The sequence below is a fragment of the Megalobrama amblycephala genome, linkage group LG4 (genome assembly GCF_018812025.1).
Source record: "Megalobrama amblycephala isolate DHTTF-2021 linkage group LG4, ASM1881202v1, whole genome shotgun sequence".
Lineage (NCBI taxonomy): Eukaryota > Metazoa > Chordata > Actinopteri > Cypriniformes > Xenocyprididae > Megalobrama > Megalobrama amblycephala.
The window spans coordinates 15,418,820-15,445,605 of record NC_063047.1 but is presented as its reverse complement, the minus strand read 5'-3'; the positions used below and the strand labels follow the sequence as shown (position 1 = coordinate 15,445,605).

Sequence of the window (26,786 nt, the reverse complement as noted above, 5' to 3'; positions counted from 1 at the left end):
TATTGTTTTGTCTCAAGATGCACATCAGTAATGTTTTTTTCTAAGGCACGTTTATAAAAGCAACTTAAACGTCCAAACCAGGATTAGGCCTTAGTTCAATTAAGGTTTTTAAGTAGCTTTTATAAACTTTCACTAGAAAAACACATTTCAGGTGTGCATCTTGAGGCAAAACAATGGCACTGACATATTTTAAGATCTGTCAGTACAAGTTGCTTTCAGTTAAAACAGCACAAACATGCATTTTATTCTAGGACTAGCTTAAGCCTTGTCTGTGAAACCGTTAAGTATCTTAGTCTTAGTATCTGTGAAACCAGGCCAGAAAGTTTCAAACTAAGATCATGACATGTAAGCCTACTTAGAAAATTCTCAGTATGAGCTATGAATCATCATACATTTTTTATATATATATTTTTATACATTTATAGGAAACAGGATCTAATGTTGAATGTCCACAAAGTAGCCTACTAAATAATGAACCACTTTATTATCTTCTGATCACTGCAGTCATAATACAAATAGTTTACACATGGCTGAACTGAATTTGCAGGGGGGGAGACAAAGACATCACAACACTTTTAAAAAAAATTATGATTCATAATCATTAAAATTAGTCAAACATCTTGATTATATGAAGTTATACAAATGCTAATGTTTTCTGTATTTTAACACCGCAACAGCTACAGAAATTTGAATGCACTAGGCTAGATAAAGTATTTAAAGGACAACAACTGCCTGTTGTGGACTTATAATTATTAGATCTATATGCAGATATTACATGTGTTCTGTCTCGTATCAAATGGCATTTTTATGTTTGATTGTATAAACAAATGATGTGTATGTCTACATGCATGCATTGTTGCGCCAGTGTTTCAGATATTTGTTATATATTTGTCAGTGCAAAGCAGACAATGGCATGCCCTATGTTGTGAGGTTTTGGCAGTATGGGATAAAGAATACACTAACAAAATTGACACAGTATTTCGATAATTTTTGTTTTTGCACACATATTTGCTTTTTTTTACTGAACAGTTACCTTTTATGATTTTCAAATATTAACAAATTAAATTAACACATCAACTTCATTTGGGGAAAAAAGGTTTGTGCTTTGAAGCAACTCATTTTCTATATTCTGTCTATCAGAAACATGCACAATTATCACGATCCAAGACACACTCAATTAATTTGATAAAAAACTTAGCAATTTACATTAAAAGTTGGATGTTTACAACAAAACATGGGCTTATAAAATACACAACAAAGACAATGTAAAGTATACAACTAAAATACAGAATTTAACCTGCTATTATACAAACAAAACAAATAAAAAAATAAAAATCCAACTACTTCATACACCAGTCCGACTTGTTTCCCTTTTCCTCTAGGTGAATAAATTACAATGATATTTCATGATTTGTCCCTTGAAAAATAATTTTACATTTTAGTGTTTCCCAACCCTAGTCCTTGGGTGCTTCTCATTTCTAATTTGTGCATCCACGTTTCCTTTCCTCACATCTTAGCTCCACGCCCTTAGGATGTGAGAGAAGGATACACCTGTGTGTCCTCGCTCATGACTTCTCAGGAAGCTTCCTTGCTCCTTGCCTCCACACAGTGAAATAAGAGAATTGAGATGCCCTTCAAGATGGCTGAGTTCGACTGGTTTCCGGGTCACGGGCTAGAGGACGGAGAAGCGTGTTTGTTTGATTAGGGAGTCGGTTAGGAAACACTGTTCTAGAGTGTAGGTTCTTTTAGGGCAAATTGTAGTGTTTAATTTGTGTGCCTCCATCTAAACTTGACTGAAATGCATTAATTGGGCCATTGTACAGGAGGTTTGAAAGGTCAAACGTGTCACCGAGATTTTGTCCGTGCAGATTCCTGCAATAGAAAAATGACGAAATAAATATATGTAACTAATTTCAATATAATTTTTCATAGTAATATATTTTATAGTGGTACAGTATATATTGATTACTGATTACAAAGATATGAAGATTACACTTTCAGTATATTTCATGTTTCCAATGTATTCATTATGTTGTAAGCATTGCATTTATGGACCCACCACCATCAAGTGTCCATTCTTGGCTCTGTAGACCATGTATTCACTGCTGCTCTTAAAATCCACAAAGCCCTCTTTGCCAGGCTGGATGTCAAACCTCACACTACAAAACAACAATGACTCAGTATATGTATGATGTATGCTTTTTAAATACTATAAACAATATATCTCTGAGAGCAGGACTGAACATCCAAAGGCAATTCAAGTAAAAGTATATCTCACCTCCCTTGTACAACTTTGATAAGGCTGTGGTTTTTTGTCACTACACAGATTTTTGTCAATGCCTCAAATAGATAGCTGCACTGCAAGACCAGGTCCCCCTAAAAGTAGAATATTTAATGTAATCCAATATATTTCAACGGCAGGTTATTGTATTCAATTTATGTTAGTACAAAAGAACTTACTATACATGTATTTCTTCTTTGCTTTGATGTATGTAAACAAAAGGTTTTTTTCCCCCAATTTACCACATGACAATCATTTAATACAGTTACTCCCTCACAAAGATATTTGTTCACCTACTTTTTGCTTTGTGTCATCACATGTGACATGGAGAATCAGGAAGTTGTCACTTAAATTGCTGACAGACACCCCTGTAAATAAGCAAATATATCTTATGTAACCAAAGTTATTGTATGGCATAATATGAAACTTGACAATTTAGTAATGGTATGTTACAAGAGTTTAAAAAAAGTTAAAATATAAAAATAACACTATGAAAAATTACATATTCTGAACCAAACAAATTACTATATTAACAGATATGTTTACACTTTTGCCAACTGCTTTTAATGAAATATGACCATTTCTAGTAGTTATATTTATATTAAAATGCATAGACTATAATAAAAAAAATTATATTTAAATTAAAAATGTCTCTTAAATCTGAATTGATGGCAAATTTTACACAATCATAGACTTTTAATTATTGGGATTTACCTTTAAGTGAGCTGTAATTCACCCTCTGTTTAATTTTGGCCTCCTCCACCAGATACGCAGCAGCCTGGGTGAAGATCAGCTGTCTGAAACGTGGCCGAAAGCCATTCCTGTCATACTTAATCACTGGAACACTGTACTGCATAGAGGGAGATATCACAATTAGTTTCCCCTGCCTATAATATAAACATTTGTGTGACTGAAAAATAAATAGATATAGATTTACTGTCCTCTTAGTTAAACAAGCCCAGAAATGTGTACATACATGCTTATGTATACAGTTTTATGTACCTCAATGCCCTCAGGACAAAGCAACTGCGAGACTTTCATGTTTATGTCTTGTTCATCTGAAGGCAATAAACATAGAAAAAAGCAAAGTGTAGTAATGTTTATTCATATGCAATAACCTGATCTTTGCATTTACAGATTGAAAGGTTTACAGCAGCAGCAGCATATCAAAAAATTCCTAAAAACTTACTTATCCTAGTGTCAGCAAAGGGTTGGCATACGCTCTGAGGGTAGTTCTCTTTTCTGCCTTTGAATATGTCACTGGTCAGTGCTTTGATTTGCAGCTGAAAATGAAATGGAACTCTAAATGTATTCCAGCCAGAGAATAAAATATGAAAATAAATGTTCAGATGAAGGAGAGGTGAAAATGACAATTTTACCTGCACCTTCCGCTGTGCACTGATCCCTCGAACATACTTCCGTACGAGGAGACGTGTGTGCAACTTACGCAAGAGCACTGAGGCCTATAGATTCATTTATGACAATATAAAGTTTCATTAGAGTGAAACCATGAATCTCAGCAATAACTTTGCAGTATTTCAATGATAACGGGTCGAAAAATGTATGGACTACCTCTTGCATTATTGGTGGAGGAGTCAGCCAGGTAGTTTTGTCTAATACCGATTTTGGCAGATTCTCTTTGAGTCGAGTGAGGTAGCTCTGTCTGACAAAGGCCAGATATTCAGAGTTGTCCATGCTTACTGGCTGATTCCTGTTCATGAAGCCCTTAATAAACCTGCAGGATTGGGAAAAAAATATCTTACAGCTCAAACATCATAAAATTTGATTATATTATTCTAAATATTTATAAACATTACTGTTCAAAAATCAGTAAAAAAAAATTTAATGTGCATTCATTTGATCCAAATTAACTTTAAAATAATTTGAATAATTACTTATTCATATAAAATAAATTGATTCTGATTATTCATGTGATGGCAAAGCTGAATTTTTAGCAGTGTTTACTGGTCCATTTCTGGTCTGCTTACTGGTTCATATTATCAGTGTTGAAAACAGTTGTACAGCTTAAAGGGTTAGTTCACCCAAAAATGAAAATTATGTAATTAATGACTCACCCTCATGTCGTTCCAAACCCGTAAGACCTTCGTTCATCTTCAGAACACAGTTTAAGATATTTTAGATTTAGTCCGGGAGCTTTCTGTCCCTCCATTGAAAATGTATGTACGGTATACTGTCCATGTCCAGAAAGGTAATAAAAACATCATCAAAGTAGTCCATGTGACATCAATGGGTTAGTTAGAAGTTTTTGAAGCATCTAAAATACATTTTGGTTCAAAAATAACAAAAACTACGACTTTATTCAGCATTGTCTTCTCTTCCAGGTCTGTTGTATATCCGCTTTCACTCCACAGTGACGCTGCTTCTTCTTCTTCTTTCCTGTTTTACGGCGGTTGGCATCCAGCTTATTGGTGCATTACCGCCCCCTTCTGCTCCAGGCAGTGACGCTGATGACGTGTTATCTAATGCGCCCGAGCTTCGTTTACAGTCTGAGGGAGACGCACGCTGTATTCAAGCTATTCTACATTGTTTGTATTTTGGTATTGTTACGCACCATTTTAAAAAATTTAGATTTTTTTAAATGGTGCGTAGGTGTACATGTCGCGGATGTCCTAATTGCGTCACTGTCCGGAGCAGAAGGGGGCGGTAATGCAATAAGCTGGATGCCAACCGCCGTAAAACAGGAAAGAAGAAGAAGCAGCAGCGTCACTGTGGAGTGAAAGCGGATATACAACAGACCCGGAAGAGAAGACAATGCTGAATAAAGTCGTAGTTTTTGTTATTTTTGGACCAAAATTTATTTTAGATGCTTCAAAAACTTCTAACTGACCCTCTGATGTCACATGGACTACTTTGATGATGTTTTTATTACCTTTCTGGACATGGACAGTCTACCGTACATACATTTTCAATGGAGGGACAGAAAGCTCTCGGACTAAATCTAAAATATCTTAAACTGTGTTCCGAAGATGAACGGAGGTCTTACGGGTTTGGAACGACATGAGGGTGAGTCATTAATGACATAATTTTCATTTTTGGGTGAACTAACCCTTTAATATTTTTTTGTGAAAACCACATAAATGTAAGTTCAAAAGAACAGCAATTTATTTGAAATAGAAATATTTTGTAACTTTATAGATGTCTTTACTGCCTTGCTGAATAAAAGTATTCAGTTCCTTCAAAAATAAATCCTACTGATCCCAAACAGTAGTGTACATTTACATAAAATCATATATTTATATTTAGATCAATAAAACTTTAATTTTCATTCAGTGCCTGTATAGAAAGCTTTTCCAACATTACTTTGGTCACGTAAAAGCAGAAATAACTGACAGGAAGGATCTGACATGATAATTGTCTCACTTCTTGATGACTTTGACAGCCCAGGCTCTTCTTTCCCTCTCTTTTCTGGCCTGAAGGCCCCGCCAACATGTTTCAATCTTGGTAGCTGTTAAAAATGAATTAAGAGTGATGTTATGTACAGGGCCGTCGCTAGAGGGGGGAAAGGTGGTGATGATTCTTGTGACCCCTGGCTTTCAGGTGGGCCGCCGCAATTTCAAGAGAGCCCTGGTTATGTATACGGTTTTCTTAATAACTCTAGTTTTTTAAACAAGAAAGTTTCAATACCTGCTTCTTTCTGCCTCAGGTAGTCTCCTTTAACCCTATAGCCTTTGTATTTGGCCTGAATTCTTGTGGCTGTAACAAAACAGATTTGAGTTGGGTTGATGCCAACCAATCAGGTCAAAGCTGGTATTGCAAGAATAATCACTGGACCTTCAGGGGATCCCAGCCTTCTTTTGTCAGATGTTGCTGATGCCTTACCCAGTTCATGCTTGCAGACCTCAAATGCATCTTCAGTGGCAAAAAGAGTCCTGGGATGGCGAATGAAGATTTTTGTTCTTGAGAAATTAGAGGGGAAACAAATATTTTATAAAACATCAGGATGCAACATGTATTTTGTGGTCATAGAAGAACAACACAGTATCATAGCAGTAGCCTGGTACAGTTCGTACCTTCCCATCTTGTACTCGTTTGGTTTGTAGCCAAGGTGTTTGATGAGCCGCTGCACTCCCTCTGCTGGTGTCCCCTTCCAGTGTGGCCATGTGTCAGGACATAGAGCCTTATATCTGCAAAGAAATCAGCATAGAGGTTTGTCAGGTGAGAAGTGAGAACAAGCATCTGATACAAAAGACAAAGGAATAAAAAATGTCTGCCAAATGCTTGGAGGTGAATAAGATCATTGAAGCTGCATTGTTGGAAACACACACAACGCAAATGCACCTTTTCAGGAAGACTTCGTATCTTCTCCTATAAGCAAACCCAGCACGCCTGACTCTCAGGTGCTCCATTAACCCCAGGTACTTGACTTGATGTCTCACCATGACATCATCAAAGTGATCTGAGGTTAGGAGAGTAAGAGAAAGGTCACTGGCACCGTCTTGTAAAACATTCAGCAGACAAAACCACTAGCACAAGGTGTGAAGTGAAAGGCTCACCTGGCTGCTTGCAGTGGTTGGGTTTCAGGCACCGCACATACCATGGCTCCTTGGTCATGAGGATTTCAGTGAGGCCTGCGAGGCTGTTCTTAAACTGGGTGGCTACCTGTTCACAAAAACCTGGTCAACAATGTCTTTTTGATTCCTGTACATTAAAGTGCTGCCACAGCTTAAATACAGATAAAGCTGGAAATAATGTCATGAGTGGCTCTCAGATTATCAATCTGCTATGGTAATTATACTAAAATCATAGTCAAACAATCTGCAGTTTTGTTTCTTATTGCCAGAATATCAGGCTTGTTTTAATTATCCATGTAAACATCTTTCACTGTACCGTCTCAGGTCTTTTCTTGCCGTCAGGTTCAATAGCATGGAAGCAATGCTGGATAATACTGTTCTTAGACTGTCGCATGACCTTAAACAATAACAAATAACCTTTAGAAATCTTTAGGTCTATTTCTTAGTCATTATTTTTTCAGAGAATACATGCTGTGGTGAAACCTCTTACCTCTTTAATGTTCCTGTACAGAAGATCATTATTTTTGTCAAGAAATCCTGGCATGAGGAAATCAAAGAGGTCAAGATAAATATAGAAATGTAATAATAAATAAAGAATTTTTAGTCTTAAAACAGTTTGCACTGAGTAACTTACCAACAACCGAGTAAGTAACTTCTCCGGCATAGTGTAGGAGTCGAAAATCCCCTCGTTCCAAGGTCTTGCGTGTTTTCTGGTCAGCCAATTTGTGCCTGAGAATTAAAGACAGTGAATTGCATTAATAAATGAATACAGTACCTTACAATGAATACAATACCTTTGCAGCAGTACAAACTCTACTGTACCATGGCACTTCAATTCTAATTTGCATTTGAAGGTTTTAGCTGTTGTTTAAATTAAATTAAATTTAAACAGCATTTGAAGGTTTTAGCTGTTGTTTCAAATTTAAATTATTGCCATATCACTTTCACAGGTTATTACATGGCAGATACAGATTCAACATTCAACAAGTCAAGTCACCTTTATACAATACAGATTGTTTCAAAGCAGCTTCACAGTAATAAACAAGAAACTATACAAATTCAAATTTTGCTGTAAAGCAGTTCTAAAAAGACAATGGTGTCATTATTCAACAAGTCAGTTCACTGTTGGTTCAGTTCAGTAACTGTGAATGTTGCAAAATTTGTCAGTTGTGAAAAAATTTGATTTGACAATAGTCATTATTCAGCTCAATTCAGTTTAATTTTTGTTCTGATCCAATTGTGTCAGTGCAGTCAAACTGACAATATTACTGAATATTAAGTGTCTTTTAAATCCATCTAAGCAAGCAAAAGGTGGCAGTGGCAAGGAACCCAAACTCCATCTGGTGACAGAAATGTAGGAAAAAGCCTTGGGAGAAACTAACCAACCAACTAACCAACACACAATACAATAAATACAAACATTTGCTAAAATTCAACTTATTCAACGATTTTCTCTATAAAAGATTCTTTAAATGCACTTGTGATTTAAAAAAACAAACAAACAAACAAAAAAAGGTAAAAAGTAAAAGGTTTTCTGGTCCATCAAGTCCTTCAAAGTTTGTCCTGATAAAAATTGTTGCCTCATAACATTAAAATTTGGGGCAGACCAAAAATGTTTTACAGAAATCAGTGCTACAATATTGTCCTTCACCCTTCAATAAATACACATTAGTCAGTTTAGTATGGGCTGTACAATACCTTGTATACACAATTTGGTCACGTCTGTGTTTGAAAGGGTAGATGCATATTTTTCCCACCATGAGAAAAGGTTTTAGCTAAGGCCTATGATTGCAATATCTATGTAAATCAAGTGATCTGTATTTAGGATCTACAAAATTAGCTATATTTTTAGGGATTTAATTTAATGCAAGGGTGTACAATCCTGGAAGGCCGCCTTCCAGCAGAGTTTGGCTCCAACACACCTGCTTGAAAGTTTTTAGGGATCCTGAAGACCTTGATTAGCTGCTTCATGTGTTTAATTAGGGCTAGAGCTAAACTCTGGAAGGTGAAGCTAAACCCAGGAACAGGATTGGACACCCCTGTTTTAATGCCTATAGAAGTGTCATAAAATGAATAAAATCACCCAAGTACTACACTATATGATAGTATTTAAATACTGTCAGTTTAAATGGAATTTAAAGGGTTTACCCACGTGACAAAATGAGGGTGACCGCACATCTTCTCCTCTAGCTTCTCCAGGAATGTAAAATCTGTGGCTTCTCCAGGACGCAGACATTCTTCATCCTTTAATGCGGGATACATGACATAAAGACTGCGATTTAACCATGTCACAATATGCATGTCAGCTTGAATCCATTCTACTCACCAGTACTGATATGATGCCTCTATGTTTCTCCTCCACCAGGTCACAGATGATCTTATTGTTGAAGTATGGCACTGGCTCCCACTGAAATATGTCAACATGGGGGGAAAAAAGATGAAAACATGGCAAAGCACAGAACGTGAGGCAGATCTGTGTCACAAAGCATTTACATAACATTACTATCTGTAAATATCTGAAAAGGTCATGTTGAAACAAATGTTGTATGTACTTCACCTCAATTCCCTCCATCTCATACTCCTCTTGCTCTGATTTGAGGGTGAGCTGGATGAAAAGCTGCTGAAGCTTTTCATTGCAGAAGTTTATACAGAACTGCTCAAAACTGAGGGGCAAAGCAACAGTAATCATACACATTAAACATTAATCCATCAAAATATCTATCTAGTACTTTACAAACATAAGACATTGAAACAGCAATAATGTCATCAGTGTAGCGTGTTTCTACTTTACAGTAATGGCCTATTTATTTGTGTCTAGAGGGCTTGTTCTGAAACCATATTGATAAGAAGGTTACTAATTGGTTTTAACTAATTAACCCATTTTAGGAGCTTTCTTGAAGGAAACCGTTACAATAAATGCAAGCTGTGAATGTGTATGATTGCAATGCTTCAGTGTCACCTGTTCACATCAAACACCTCAAATCCATAGATGTCAAGCAGTCCAATCACTGTCTTTCTTGTTGAATCCTGCATTGACAATATAAATAGATTGATAACCTAATAATCTATTGACTAATTCATGTATTTTTATAAGCCACTATGAAAAGCAGAATTTGTAAACCATGCATACCTTATTTGCCAATGACTCATTAATCTTATTAACGAGCCATGAGAATGTGCGGCCATAGATGGCTTTGGCAAGTGCATCCCTGGCATACTTTGCATGTTCAGCTGTAAAAGGGCTTAGAACCTGAAAATTATAAATACTATATAATCATGCATTTTCAAAGTACAGAAATATATTCCCTCTTGATAGAAATAACATCACAACATTTATTTCCATCAAGAGGTGCATCAATTTTTGGTCAGGCTCAGGTATTGACAATGCAAGAGGTGAGCACTCTGTAAAGTCTAATCCAGCACATCCCAAATACTTTCAATGAATTTAAGGTCTGGACTCAGAGGTGTCAATCCATGTGTGAAAATGATTCTTCATGCTCCCTCCCAACCATTCTTTCACAATTTGAGCCTGATGAATCTTGGCTTTGTCATCCTGGAATATGGCCATGATGTGTCTTGATTTACTTGGTATAGGTAAAAGATCTAAAGTGGATGAGTACTAATACATAGGCAATACTAGTAAGTCAATGTTCAGAATCCTGCTTTCATCACCTCTTCTGCTTTGGCTTCAATCTTCCTGTGAGTTAAACCCTCCTGTAACATGTTTGAGGGTATGCCCAATAACTGAGAAGAACATGAATAAAGAAGAAATGAGTTGCAATAAAAAACAAAAGACAAAGAGGTCAATTTTGGCATTACAGTATAAACTATACTTTTTTTAAAGCATAATTATTCTAAAACTTGATAGAAGTTACAGTGGAACATACCTTTGACAGCCAGTGTACTTCTGCACTGCTGTTTAATGTGGCATAACCCAGAGAACTGGCCTCAAAGTGAACATTCCCGAGATGAAGGACACTGGCAATGATCGCAAACAGATGCTAAAAGAAGACCAAAAGGTATTAAACAATGACCTCTCTTTCTAAAAGTCAGCCTTCTACACTGACCCACTGGCACACCAGACAAAAACTCAAATCAACATGCTCTAACTCAAATCACTCTGAGAGCATCTTACCTCTATATCTTTTTCACTAAACTCAATGATAGTAAGAGCTTTCTGTACGGTTTTCCAGTCACTCTTGTCATTAATGGAGCTCACTTTGGCACATTCTCCCTGTCCAGAAAATAGATTTTGAACAATAAAATGATTATACTTTGTTTATGGCTCTGATAAGCCTATGCAGCTGTTTTAATTTTAAAGGTGCCCTAGAACCAGTTTTTACAAGATGTAATATAAGTCTAAGGTGTCCTCTTAATGTGTCTGTGAAGTTTCAACTCAAAACACCCTATAGATTTTTTTTAATTAATTTTTTTAATTTTGGGGCATTATTAACTATGCACCGATTCAGCGCGCGGCCCCTTTAAATCGCACGCTCCCTGCCACCGAGCTCTCAACTATAATATAGTGTATTTACAAAGATCACACAGCTAATATAACCCTCAAATGGATCTTTACAAGATGTTCGTCATGCATACTGCATGCATGCGTCGGATCATGTGAGTATAGTATTTATTTGGATGTTTATATTTGTTCTGAATGAGTTTGAGGCTGTGCTCCGTGGCTAACGGGCTAACATTATGCACTGTTGGAGAGATTTATAAAGAATGAAGTTGTGTTTGTGCATTATACAGACTGCAAGTGTTTAAAAATGAAAATAGCGACGGCTCTCTTGTCTCCGTGAATACAGTAAGAAGCGATGGAAACCACATTTAACAGTACATTAGCAACATGCTAACGAAACATTTAGAAAGACAATTCACAAATATCACTAAAAATATCATGTAATCATGGATCATGTCAGTTATTATTGCTCCATCTGCCATTTTTCGCTATTGTCCTTGCTTGCTTACCTAGTCTGATGATTCAGCTGTGCACAGATCCAGACGTTAATACTGGCTGCCCTTGTGTAATGCTTTGAACATGGGCTGGCATATGCAAATATTGGGGGCGTACATATTAATGATCCCGACTGTTACGTAACAGTCGGTGTTACGTTGAGATTCGTCTGTTTTTCGGAGGTCTTTTAAACAAATGAGATTTACATAAGAAGGAGGAAGCAATGGAGTTTGAAACTCAATGTATGTCTTTTCCATGTACTGAAATCTTGTTATTCAACTATGCCAAGGTAAATTCAATTTTTGATTCTAGGGCACCTTTAAAAATAGTTTGTTTCTTACCTGAATAAGATAGCGGTAGTTCTGACAGTTTCGCTCTAAACCAAGCCAGCGAAGAAGCTCATCCTCCCCTCCCTCAACTAACTGATAGAAGATGTGGAAGTTCCTCTCTCCATGATTTTGGTGGACCACCCTTGACTTTTCCAGTAAGTAGCTTAAGATGTGGCCACCGACAGCTGCTCCCTAGAAGAATAAGCATGTATTTACATTTGTAAGGAATGCTTTTCTGCTATTCTACTTCTGTACGAATCTTACTTTACCTGATGGTCAAACTGTATGTCCATATACTTTCCAAATCGACTCGAGTTGTCATTTTTCAGGGTTTTGGCGTTTCCAAAAGCCTGCAGAGATAAAGCCCATAGCATTAATGTTCTCTTTTACTTTACATTGTGTTACACTTTGAGTATGTACACTGAGAATTTTCCATTGTTTTCAACTGATCATTTTAGACAAAAATTCTGACCTCCAGCACCGGATTGGAAAGAAGGAGCCGATCTCTTACGTTGTCCAGGAGTCTAGTGCTGGGACAGCTTACTGCATAGAACTGCAGGACTTTCTTACAGGCCTCTGTCTTACCAGCACCACTCTCACCAGAGATGAGGATGAAGTGGTTGTTGGTTTCACTAATCATTGTCCGATAAACGTTATCAGCAAGTGCAAATCTGAGAGGTCAGAAAAATAAACTACATTTAAAACAAGGATCTTTAAAGAAGAATATAATAAAAAAAAAGTTAGTAAAGTTTAAAAACAAACAGTAAGTGTGTGTGTGTGTGTGTGTGTGTGTGTGTGTGTGTGTGTGTGTGTGTGTGTGTGTGTGTGTGTGTGTGTGTACCATTCAAAAGTTTGCAGTTGGTAAGATTTTTTAATGTTTTTGAAAAAAATCATTTTAAAATGATCATTTTAAATGAATTTTTTTTGTAATTTTTAGTCTTTACTGTCACTTTTGATCTATTTAATGTACCCTTGAGGAATAAAAGTATTAATGCATTAATGTAATCTTACCCTAAACTTTTGAACAGTAATGTATATTTCCTGTGTATATATGCACACTTACATATGAGGAGGCAGCTCAAAAAAGTTGACTCCCATATAAATGTCCATTTGTTTCTTGGTATAGATACCCAACTCCTTATATGGATTAACTGACACCAGGAGGGTCCCGATGTAGGTCTAATAAAAATAAGAAAGACAAGAACATTTCAGAAAAAGTCCAGTCCTTTGCCTCAAAGTATGATCTGAGCTCATTAACATAATAGAAATATGATGTTTTCAACTTTTAAAAAGTTTATTCTGGAACAATCTGCCGAAAAAAATATAAACTCACGAGTTAAAGAAGGATCATAATGAAATATAACTGCCTCAGCAGTTTTGTATAGGAGGTTTATCCTTGTAAGGTGCCCTTGATAACCTTAAACAGCAAATTCTCCATGCTGAATCATCAGCAAAGTGAGTTTCCAGTTCTTGCAACAAGGCAAATTAGATGTATAGAGAACATTTTCACTTAGTAGACTACCTGCTGTGTGCAGTGACCTGTGTTCAGCATGAGAGTCCACATTATTCTCTCCCCCATCTCAATAATGAAAGTAACAGTGATACTGGATATTGCATTGCCGTCCTTTATAACAGTCTATTCTAAGAGGTCACATGAGTGGGTGTAGGACTCACATATATGAGGTTCTCGTTGAACCGTTTTCTGACGTTGTCCATAAATGCTGTCTCACTGGTGTAGGCATCTAGGAGAACAAAGTCCTGAATGCCCACCCTGTCCCGAGCCGTCAAAGACCCCTCCATCTCCTGCAGGATCCGCTGACAGCGTTCCTCTAAACTCTGTTAATCACAGACAAGAATAATAGAGAAACAGGTGTTGATCAGCGATTCCAATAAAAGGTTATGTGTTTTACACATACACAGTTGTACGTTCTTATTTCAAGAAAAATAAACTGCATAATAATAAACCGATTTTTAAACTTTACTTTTTATTTTTATATGTCACAAATATTCATGATTTTTCCTGTTTGACATTAAGAAATTAATTACTATTTGAAGTGCGAAGCTTAAATTTTTTTTACATTGTTTTCAGACTATAAGTTCACTGTAACAGTATTAGAAGTTGCTTGAAACAAGTGCTTTGTATTTTAAAACTTAAAACACCTATTTGTTTTACCTAATTTATTATTTATATTCTTCAGGATAATTACTAAATTAAAAAAAAAATCTCTTGATGGTTATTATTTAACAATAGTCTTTCACAGATGTACACAAATGACCAACATCACTGACTTTCCTTCACTCTGACTTTATTATTATCACCCAACATCCAGTAACATATAATTTCGGATGTGGCCTTGAACAAATCCTGTCAACAATATGCCGTGAACCGTATGAGCCCAGCCTTACTTATCTAATCTAAAATGTTTTTCTGCACAAAGGAACGTTCATCATTCAACACTGATAATGGCAGGATCTACCTTGGTCAGGAAAGATATTAATCATGTGTGTTGATAAAATCCTTCAGCCTCTAAAAAACTTAGTCAATGGCTATATATATATATATATATATATATATATATATATATATATATATATATATATATATATATAAAGGAGCGTGTTGGACCCCCTTTTGCATTTAGCACTGCCTTAATTCTTTGTGGCATTAATTCTTATTTCGTTCCACCACATCCCAAAGGTGCTCTACTGGTTTGTGATCTTGTGACTATGGAGGCCATTTAAATATAGTGAACTCATTATCATGTTCAAGAAACAAGTTTGAGATTATTTGAGCTTTGTGACATGCCGTTGTGACACCCATCAGAAGATGGGTACACTGTAGTCATAAAGGGATAGACATGGTCAGCAACAATACTCAGGCAGGCTGTGGCATTTAAACAATGTTAAATTACTAAGGGGCCCAAAGTGTGCCAAGAAAACATCCCCCACACCACTACAGCACCACCGCCAGCCTGAACCGTAGATACAAGGCAGGATGGATCCATGCTTTCATGTTGTTTACGCCAAATTCTGACCTTACCATCTGAATGTCGCAGTAGAAATCGAGACTCATCAGATCTCATAAAGACCTTCTATTGTCTAATGTTGGTGAGCCTGTGCAAATCGCAAACTCAGTTTCCTGTTCTTAGCCGACAGGAGTGGCACCCGGTGTGGTCGTCTGCTTCAAGGTTTGACGTGTTGTGCGTTCAGAAATGCTCTTTTGCATATCACAGTTGTAACGAGTGTTATTTCAGTTACTGTTGCCTTTCCATCAGCTCAAACCAATCTGGCCATTCTCCTCTGACCTCTGGCATCAAAAGGGCATTCACGAGTTCGTGTGCCCATAAAATCTTAGCGTAAGTGTAGTAAACAGATTTTGCTTGCTGTCTGCTATAGAGGGGCTCGGAAAGAATATCCTACTCGAGCTCTGATTGTCCCCCTATAACAGGCAAAATTAGTACAAAAAGGAGAAGGGGAGAAGGAGGGATGCCAAAAGAACTAACAACAGGAAGAGGTAAGATGCTGGTTTTATACCTTGGTATACATTGGAAGATTAGATGGGCGTACTCCTCCCGAAATTACTTTTATTAACTTCACTTTTCAACCACAGAACTGCCACTCACTGGATATTTTCTCATTTTTTGGACCATTCTCTGTAGATGGTTGGGCATGAAAATCCCAGTTGATCAGCAGTTTCTGAAATACTCAGACCAGCCCTTCTGGCACCAACAACCACGCCACATTCAAAATCACTTAAATCACCTTTCTTCCCCATTCTGATGCTCAGTTTGAACTTCAGCAGATCGTCTTGATCACTTCTACATGACTAAATGCATTGAGTTGCTTTCATGAACAGGTGTGCCTAATAAACTGTGTGTACTTACCATATTTGGTAAAAATTTTAATGTAAAATATGATCAAATTTATGTTTTTAGGAAATAAAACCTAGAAATTCCATATAATTTATGGTGAAAACTAATTTAATGAGAATTTTTTTACAGTGTACAAATACTGCAAATATTAACTATATTCAAAGGCCAAATAATTTATGTTTTGTTAAAGAGAAACACTAGCTGATACTACATTTTATTTGTTGCAACAGTGTGATTCTCGATATGACACTATTCCGGAGTCATTTTACTCCCATACTGTAAACACCATTAAAATAACTGAGACATATTTACACGTAATATATACGTTTAAATCTACATCTGCGTAATATTTTAAACAAACAAAATGTGTGCATTTTTTGGGTTCACTCGTATTACAGGTCTATCTTAGACATCACAACAGTCTTTTTGAAAATGTATCTAAATAAGGCACATGTGAAAGATCACACAAAGTTAACACAAAGTAAAGTAAAAGTGAGAGCCCTTACCTTCAGTGCAGTGATTGTTTCTCTGTGTACTGATGAGGGAACTGTGTGATCGTATCCAGTTTTGTAAAGCGCATCTGCGATTATTTCAAGTACAACAGGAAACAATGTCATATCACACTCACCACTTCCACCATGGGAAGTCATTAATAATAAGTTTGCTAAGGAAGCGGGGGTCTGTGTGTATGTGTGTGTGTCAAGAAACATCTGTCTAAAACAGAAATCGTTATGGATTTATTGTCTCGCATCCTAAAAAGCTCTGCTCAGCATAGGTTTGTCCTATCTTGGTTCCTTTAAACCAGAGGGCAAATCTATTTCTATCCGAGATTACACGGTTCCTCTCCATCCCTGTCATGGGATGGAATTTGGGCCAAGGTCACGGACATACAAAAAATAAATGAACCATTCCTGTCTGGTGCTACTGATGCTTGATTTACCTCTAAGAACAGATGGAACACACACATCTCTTTCTCTTTGTCTCTCTCTTTCTCCCTCACACACACACACACACACACACACACACACACACACACACACACACAAATGTCAGTAATAATATCATTTTTTAAGTCCAGTTGAAACCACAAGATGTGCACAGCAGCAAGTTTAATTTTCTAAATTGTCCAGTGATTATTTTAAACAGATTTTGATTGTTAGTAAAAAAAAAATAAATAAAAAAAAATAAAAAGGAGACTCATTTATTTTGTAATTATAGGCCTATCACACTGCTATCTCAATTTTCTAAGATATTAGAAAAACTTTTTGTTAAAAGAATGGATAATTTTATAGAAAAAGGTAACTTACTGCAGGAGGAACAATATGGTTTTAGGGCAGGCAGATCTACTTCAATGGCAGTAATGCAATTAGTTGTTGATACTGCTTCTTCAATTGACAATAAAAAATATGCAGTGGGTGTTTTTGTCGATTTAAAAAAAGCTTTCGGCACTATTAATCATAAAATATTACTGAATAAGTAGGAAAAGTATGGCTTTAGAGGGCCCGCTTATTCTTGGTTAGAGAGTTATCTTGACAATCGGTATCAGTATGTACACTTTAATAATGAAAACTCTGAAATGTGTAGGGTGACATGCGGGGTGCCCCAGGGGTCTCTGATGGGTCCTAAATTGTTTATTTTATATATAAATGACCTTTGTAAAGTGTCTGATTTGCTAAAGCGTGTCTTATATGTAGACAACACAATTTTATACTGTTCTGGTGAGAATTTGCACCAGCTTCTCATAAATGTATCGAGAGAACTATTTCAAATTAAACTGTGGTTTGATGCAAACAAACTATCTTTAAATATTACCAAAACCAAATATATTATATTTGGTAATTGACATATACATAATATTACAAACCTAAAGATTGATGATGTGGTTTTGGAAAGAGTAATGGAAATAAAATTTCTAGGAGTAATAATAGATCACAAATTATCCTGGAAACCACACATAACACATGTATTGTCAAAAATGTCAAGAACCATTGCCATATTACATAAAATCAAGTATTTCTTAAACAAATTTACATATTTACATGTATAGTTTGTATTGTTCTCTCTTAGTACCATATATGACCTATTGCATTGAAATTTGGGGGCATAGCTATAAGTCAAATACAAAATCTATATTTACTTTGCGAAAAAAAGCAATTAGGATTGTTAATTATTCCTCATTTAATTAATCAACTAAACTAATATTTCTTAAATTTAAAGCACTAAAATTTTACGACTTAGTTAGTCTTAACACAGCTTTGTTCATGTACAAAGTTAAAAAACAAATTATGTCAGCAAATATATTGTGTTTGTTTGAAATTAAGGAAGGTAAATATGATTTAAGAGGAAAGGATATGTTTAAAAAACCAGTGGTCAGAATTAATGTAAAAAAGAACTGTATTTCTGATTTGTGGAATGGTCTAACTGACCAACTTAACAGAAGTAATACTATTTTTCAGTTTAAAAAAATGTTCAAATCCAAATTATATATGAATTATAAGATGGAAGCTTAAGTTGTGTATTGTAATGTGTAAAAATTTTTTTGTAAATTGTAATGATGAAATTGCACATCTAATATCAGTTGGAGGGTATGTGACGTTGTAATAAGGGTAGGTGTAATAAGCCATGGCTTTAGCCTACACCTTTTCAGTTGATTCTGTTTATATTTTTATGCTTATGTAAGTAAATCATACATTCATATGTTATGCAACCGAAATAAACATTTTTTCATTCATTCATTCAAGAAAAAAAAAAGGAAAAAGGAAAAAGGTTACACTATATTTCAATAGTCCACTTAGACATTCTACTAACTATAAGTAACTTTACAACATGTCAACTAACTCTCATTAGAGTATTAGTAGACTGTTCGGTTGGGTTTAGTGTTAGTAGAATCAGTTGACGTGTGCTTGCAAAGTTACTTATAGAATCATTAGTGTGTCTGTTTTTATCTATATTACTTATAGACAGTAGAATGTCTAAAGTGGACTGTTTGTTACCAAATAAAAATAGCTAAGTAAGCTGTCAGTCTATTGTGTACCACAAAAGCAAAAGTGCAGAGACTAGGAAATGTTCTGAAAGATAAAGCTGGCATCACACTTGAGTCCTGTCTATCAGCTGGCAAAGAGCACTCAAACTAGAGCCAAGAGGGGATGCCAAGCTTCTGGCAGTCTGTCAGTGTTCCTCTCTTATTACACACAGCATGTCATGTATTGCATCCGTTTAAAAGACAATCATCATTTCTTTCTTGGTACCAATAACCAACTGAAAGACTCTTACTATAAAATTACTAGGTTGCAACATGAATATTTATATATGCATATGTATGATGCAATATGATGTACATCATAATAATTTAATATAATAATATATATACTATACTATAGTAGTGTATATTCACATATTATTCTTATTATCATTGGGTACAGATTTAGCTTGTTGATATTTTCCTCCTATAAATCACACAACTGATCATGTCTGAATTAGAGCTAATATCAATAAACAATATATCGGGATTGCGATAAAATTTACGATGATAATGATAAGTTCAAGACACTTTTACTCCATATGGATTCATTTAACAGCTCATCACATAGCAGAAATAAACACGACAACAGCCTGTCAGTGCATGTCCCTAATAAGTTATTTCTGCGGGTCTCTTTGTGAATGAATGGCGCGGTTTCGTCTGATACACAAACTCACACACGTGATGCTCATAGTGTTTTCAGCGTCTGTAGTCTCAATTATGAGGATATGAACACATGGACTTTATCTCCAGAGCTTCACTTGAGAAAAACTGAAAAATACACACTGAAACAAACTAAAACCGTCAAAATAAAAGTTTGGTTTAACTTCAAGAAATTATTATAGAGTATCACTACTGTAAATGTACTTCTCAAAGTAATAATATTATTTCTAATGAATCGCTAAGAAAGCTGTCAGTCCATTGTGTACCACAAAAGCAAAAGTGAAAAGAAAAGGAAATGACACACAATCTGTCACACATTCTTAAAAATGAAATGGATTTCATGGGGCCCTAAATTAAAAGATGGGCATATAGCTACTCTGTGGAGTTTAACTGTGAACAAACTAGTTTACATGTTTACATTCATTCTCAAGGTCTAACAAATATGTGGAAAGCATTTCCTTCCCTATTAATGGTAAATTAATATCATGATAAATATCAATATCGTATGATCTGGAAAAAACATGAAATAAAAACATGTGATAATATTTTTGCCCATATCACCCAACCATAGTCTGAATTGGAAAAACAAAACAAAAAAAAAACAACAGTTTAATTTCCATGATGACTTAGATTTCCACTTTGGTGTCAATGTTATTAGATACATCCTGTTGTATTTCAGTGTGAGTCACTGAGACATTAAAGCTGATTTTGAGTTGAAGGAAAGTCTATCTGGCTAACTGACCATCATCTGAGAGGCCATGCTATTGTCCCAAAACTCCAGTATGTCACAGGATCCCAGTGCTCAGCTCACAATATGGCTTGAGACTTCGGAAAAAGCTAACACTAATCTTTTGGTCACTACACAAAGTCTTGACAAATATTTGCAGCTGAATTAGCTTCTTGAACCTATTTACACCATTTAATTGGATTTCTCTGTTTTCTGGATTTTCTCAATGTTTCATTTTTTTTTTAAGTATGAGGGTGAACTCTATTCTCCCAGCCCCCGCCCCCCAAATAATTTAAATTAGCAATTTAAAAAATATATATATTTTTCTGTGCATATTCACTGTCATTTGCAGTCACATTTTGAGACACATTTGCATAAAATATTAAAAGTGTAATGTAAAAAATACAAAGAGTATTAGTGATTGTGTAGTATTATTGTGTGTATTATTAATTTAGCATTCCAATATTCTTGTAATGTGATCTAATTTTCTGTTAATTATCTGATAAGAACAATCTTAAAACACACATTTATAAGACACACAATACTAATTAATCTTATTGGTCCAAAAAAAAAAAAAAAAAAATGAGCACAGCTACGAGCAATTTAAATTTAAATTTAACACATTTTAAACACTTTATTTCAGCTGTTCTCTCAGCAGACACATGAAATATTTCTGAATTACCTCATTATCCATTGCTTTTTCCAGAATAGATGAAACTTTATTCTCCTAGTATTAGTCCAGTGTTCAGTAGTTTAAAGGGCCTTCAGTGCCCAGTTTGCCCTGGCATGATGGAAACTCAGACCAGCAGAAGACACATCTAGAGTGATCCACTTCACATTCAGTCCTGATCAGTTCTTTTTTTTCTTTCTCACCGTTCTTCTCTTTCTCTATCTCACATTTCTATCCATGGTGAAGAGCTCTTGTGACATTATTTCACTTTAAGCACCACTACTAAGCTCAGCTCTTGGTCTGCTCCAAGATGCTGAATGATTCATGGAGGGGCAGCAAGAGAAGATCTCATTCAGCGCCTCTCCTTAGCGGCCGCTGCCCCACCATGTGTAACACAAGGCTGTGGAAACCCGAGCTAGCACCCTACTCCCTCCCCTCCTACCTGCCTTCTTCTGCACAAAATTACATTGTTGGAGTCTAGTTACTGATCTTTGATTAGGTGGATCCGTTTTCTGCTAATTACTACCCACTCACCAACACATGGCCCGTGGCTCATAGCCCATTTGGTGTAAAATTGGCTCTGTTTTATTTTTACAAACTGATAGATGTGAAATCCCTCCGACTGCTGGGACAGTCATTTGAGGTTCTGATGGAACCTGAGTCAGCGGATGTTTACCTCATTACTGTAAAAGTGTGTAAGTACTAGCCTTCCTCAGGTAATGTATGGTTCAGTTTCTCTATTTACTTCACTAATGTATTTTTTGTTTCATGCCTTAAGATGTACCCCCCCCCCAATCTTACCCAGCCATGACTCTGACCAACCTTCCCCCCTTTTTTTTCCCTCGAGCCACTGCCCTGCATTTGAACCAACTATTTTCAGTGAAACGGTTGAACAAGTTCAACAAACAAGACTGAATCTTTTAAAACAGATTGTGTCCTGCATTAACACTGAACCACAAGCCTCAATCAATGAATTGTTTTCTCAAGTGTGTCCAGCTCGAAAGGCAGTAATATTGTCTAAAACCTAGTCTGCTTTTTCTTTGCACCACTGAACCACTCCAACCTGTTCAAATCGGATCCACTGGCAGGGTTGCCAGGTTTTCACAACAAAACCCGCCCAATTGCTCCTCAAAACTAGCCCAAAACTAGCTCAATGGCATTTCAGGGGGGGGTCCCACAGTAAAAATCGCATTCCAGCCGGTAAAATTTGCGTTTTTGGCGGGGCTCCTCTGGTAAAATTCGCATTCCAGGGACTAAATATCATGTTATTTTGGGTCAATTCAACCCGCGGACATGAAAAACAACTCGTGGCAATAGTGTAAAAGTAGCCCAATTCCGCGGGAAAACCGCAGACATGGCAACACTGCCCATTGGTGTAATGCAGGGTATACGCCGTATACCCACTTCTACAGTACTTTGATGTCATACGCCGATCGGCCTGCGCAGAGCCGATGCATCTCAAACAAGCTTTTCACTTGTTTCTTTACTGATGATTCAGTGTTTTTTAACAAATCTCTTGAATCAATGATTCAATGACAAATAAATTTAGATGTTTAGATGTTACATTTATAATTCAATCATTTTGTTATTGTTGTACACCAAATGACTGGCCAGACCTGTGGACAGCCAAACAAATCCAATAACCCCTGGTTAGAATAAAAAAAAAATAAAATAAAATAAAAAAAAAACTGTGTAAGTTTAGGCAGATTGTGCATTGGGTTGAGAGAGTGTATCACTGTGGTGTCCATGAATATGTTGTAAAATATGTATATATTTTTGTTCATTATATTTAACTGAATATTGTTTTTTTTTTAACATTGTTTTGAATATATTGATGAATTCTTTGAATGATGATGATATTTGAATGTTTGTTCTATGGCTAATATTAATTAATATTAATCTTCTGTGGCTAATATTAATTTCATAATCATCCTTACTCCGTGAAGTCAAGCAGCACAAGTTAAGTGACAATGAGCAAATACTATTGGCCCTTCTTTTTGGGGTGAACTAAATATGCAAGACTAGTCTTACATGTCACTGTTTATAACACAGGGCGTTCATCCTTTGCTGGGCCGCTTTAAAAAAAAATTGGGTGCATAAATTAAAGGTGCCATAGAACGTGTTTTCAAAAGATGTAATATAAGTCTAAGGTGTCCCATGAATGTGTCTGTGAAGTTTCAGCTCAAAATACCCTATAGATTTTATTTTTTATAAATTTTGCTTTTAACTGCCTATTTTGGGGCATCATTAACTATGCGCCAATTCAGGCTGCGGCCCCTTTAAATTGATTGATTGATTAAATTGATTCTGAATGAGTTTGATAGTGCTCCGTGGCTAAAGTTAACATTACACACTGTTGGAGAGATTTATAAAAAATGAAGATGTTTGTGCATTATATAGACTGCAAGTGTTTAATAATGAAAATAGCAACGGCTCTCTTGTCTCCGTGAATACAGTTTGAAACGATAGTAACTTTAACCACATTTAACAGTACATTAGCAACATGCTAACGAAACATTTAGTAAGACAATTTACAAATATCACTAAAAATATCATGGATCATGTCAGTTATTATTGCTCCATCTGCCATTTTTCGCTATTGTCCTTGCTTGCTTACCTAGTCTGATGATTCAGCTGTGCACAGATCCAGACATTAATACTGGCTGCCCTTGTCTAATGTCTTGAACATGAGCTGGCATATGCAAATATTGGGGGCGGCCGTGTACATATTAATGATCCCGACTGTTAAGTAACAGTCTGTGTTATGTTGAGATTCGCCTGTTCTTCGGAGGTCTTTTAAACAAATGAGATTTATATAAAAAGGAGGAAACAATGGTGTTTGAGACTCACTGTATGTCATTTCCATGTACTGAACTCTTGTTATTCAACTATGCCGAGATAAATTCAATTTTTAATTCTAGGGCACCTTTAAGAGTATGCCCACTTCTCCAGGCACCACTACACCACTGACCGGATTCATTCAATCTTAATAAATATTTGAATAATTATAGTATTTTACTGTATTCACACCTTCTATTAATAGTGCAAGCTGCCACTGTTTTTACACTGACATTACATGTGTTAATAATATTTTTTTAATTAATTTTATTTAACAAAGATTACGTTCCAAATTAAATGTATCCAATCTTACTGTCAGTACAACATTAGCCTCTAAGGTCTGCCTCAATCCCTACCAGCTTTTAAAATTGGTCCGCACAGTAGCGTCGCTACAAATAGCGACGTTACTAGTTTAACTACATTTCGTTGTTTTCTGAATCAAATAGCTTTTCAGTAGCTAAGCTCTTTTGATGATCAAGTAATGCGGTAGCATCCACACAAGCTACATTTCCCCAAGCATTTCCGAAGCTCAAGCACAAATCGGAAATACAACTGCTGCTAAGGACCACTGATCCTGGATCAGTAAGTGACGCCACCGCTATACACTGACCTTTATGTGAAACTGTGTCATTCGCCACATGGCCGTTAAATTTTTTTAAATTCTGACAATGCAATGATGTGAGAACATGAACGACGCTCTGTACAGTTGACGGTCAGTGCTGCATAATCCAAAAAGTTAAGCCTTTCCACTGTAAATATGTAACGTTAAGAGCACGCAAAAGTGAATTCATTACTCACGCCCTATGTGGCAAGTTCAACATCCCAAACATCCGAAGCGCGCAAATCTAGTTGAACTCTCTTTCATGCCTTCCTGTACTTGAAAAGTCAAATTCACACAAAATTAAAGCCAAAAAATGCCCGTCTCAGCGAGTAAACATAGTCAGTTATGTCTTCAGTTGAAGAAAAAAAAAATATGCATGATCCGTGTGGCATTCGGTCTTAAAGTGACAGCATCCCAATAATCTTGCTGCTGTGCAGTCTGCCTTTTCAAAGGGTTAGTACACCCAAAAATGAAAATTCTGTCATTAATTACTCACCCTCATGTCGTTCCACACCCGTAAGACCTTTGTTCATCTTCAGAACACAAATTAAGATATTTTTTGATGAAATCCTAGAGGTTTTCTTTTATCCTCCATAGACAGCAATTGAACCACCACTTTCAAGGTCCAGAAAGGTACTAAAGACATTGTTAAAACAGTCCACGTGACTGTAGTGGTTCAACCTTAATTTTATGAAGAGATGAGAATACTTTTTGTGCAAAAACAAAACGAAAATAATGACTTTATTCATCAGTATCTTCTCATTCTCCTACGTTGTTTACATTCTATGTCAGAACACCGGCTCATTATTGGATGGCTCCTGCATCAGCATCACATGCATGCATCGTGCTGCTCACGTCAAGTCAAGTCACCTTTATTTATATAGCGCTTTTTACAATGCAGATTGTCAAAGCAGCTTTACATTGATAACTGGTATATAATTTGGCTGCACAGCAGCTCTTAAAGAAAATGGTGCCAGTATCCATCTTAAGTAAATAAAGTATTGATTCATTCCGATGTAACAATCATTAATTTAGTTAATTTATCTATCAGCACTGGAGTAAACAGTGAACAGCGTCGGTCAATACTGAGCCGGCGTTATGACGTAGAACCTGGAAGCGCTGAGCGTTAACTGCGTAGGAGAATGACAGAATTATTAATAGAAAAACATGTGTTAATAGAAAAAAGTGCATTACATATGCATTTATGTGGATAAATGTGTAAAATTGAATGTGTACACAAAAGATGAACTGATTTTTTATTGGTCCGAGGCAATTTTTATCAAACTTCCCATTCATTTTTGATGTGTACCACACTTGGGCTAAATCATATTTTCTTACGAAGTGCCATGTCATCCAAATGTTGCCTCTCGTGTGAATTCCAAATCAAACGGATTTCTAGCGAAGTATTACTGAAGACTCTTTATTGGTTTGACATTGATTCCAAACATATTTCCTGATCATCTGCCAATTGGTCAGGCCAACAGACAGGCCACCCCCAAACTCACACCATTGGCTGGGCTAATGTTGCTATGTTGGGCCAATTGGGAGCAACATTTTGATAGTATCACACACAGTGTTTGCTATTTCAAATTCAGTATTTATCTGAAGCCTTGTGCAATGATTTTGCAGTAGCCAAGATTCCAAAGGTAAACTAACCATTCACAACATCTGATTACTAATTATTTAGCTTCTGATAACACTTGGCTTCAAAACAGGTCATTTTTAAATTAATAAAATAATAAATTAAAAATAAAAAGTAAATGCAGTGAACGTCTTTCAGTTAGAAAATAAATACATCATGGTGTTAAAATGATCCATGTAATCATAGCATAGCCTTAAAGATCACCATGTTAATGTTCCTAGCCCTAATTAGTGTCCCCGACTACACCTTTGACCTAATTTATACGTTAGTGGTGCACAATGGTAAAACAGATATCTTCTTGTAACTAAACACGACACACTTCAGATAAATATCTAAACAGAACGTGATGTTAGATCCTCAAACATTACATTATGTTACAAGGTTTATAATGCAAACACTATAGGAAATGATTTAGTTGCCACAAAAAGATATTGCCTGCACAACCTCAAGAATAACTGTACATTTGTGAAATGTTAACATATGTATGCCATGCTGTATTCAGTAATGCATATATATACATATACATATATATATATATATATATATATATATATATATATATATATACATATAGGTTAAGCTCAATATTCCCGTTTCAAGAAATAAGCTTGAGCATAAGCGTTACTATGAGCAGTTAGTAGATCTTACCTTAGAG

The 26,786-nt window shown here is 35.9% G+C and overlaps 1 protein-coding gene across 4 annotated transcripts; it reads right to left on the bottom strand.

The window, feature by feature from the left end:
• Nucleotides 1–465: 465 nt before the first annotated feature.
• Nucleotides 466–24,867, bottom strand: myo1hb (myosin IHb). Of its 4 annotated transcripts, XM_048187807.1 has the most exons (33): nt 24,687–24,867; nt 16,478–16,551; nt 13,774–13,935; nt 13,163–13,278; nt 12,572–12,770; nt 12,369–12,449; nt 12,112–12,291; nt 10,949–11,047; nt 10,701–10,814; nt 10,486–10,557; nt 9,944–10,063; nt 9,773–9,840; nt 9,371–9,476; nt 9,140–9,220; nt 8,966–9,057; nt 7,448–7,542; nt 7,304–7,350; nt 7,130–7,210; nt 6,796–6,901; nt 6,581–6,698; nt 6,313–6,426; nt 6,122–6,198; nt 5,927–5,995; nt 5,663–5,747; nt 3,854–4,016; nt 3,661–3,744; nt 3,471–3,564; nt 3,284–3,339; nt 2,996–3,131; nt 2,579–2,649; nt 2,279–2,376; nt 2,060–2,159; nt 466–1,872 (listed from the first exon to the last, which is right to left on the bottom strand). In XM_048187807.1, exons 3-33 carry the CDS (start codon nt 13,897–13,899, stop codon nt 1,846–1,848), a joined length of 3,075 nt encoding a protein of 1,024 aa, XP_048043764.1. In that variant the 5' UTR covers nt 13,900–13,935; nt 16,478–16,551; nt 24,687–24,867; the 3' UTR covers nt 466–1,845. The 4 variants fall into 4 exon arrangements, 3 of the variants coding, with proteins under 3 accessions (XP_048043764.1, XP_048043765.1, XP_048043763.1); XM_048187808.1 differs by lacking the exon at nt 16,478–16,551; XM_048187806.1 differs by lacking the exon at nt 24,687–24,867 and having other exon boundaries at nt 16,478–16,906.
• Nucleotides 24,868–26,786: the final 1,919 nt, after the last annotated feature.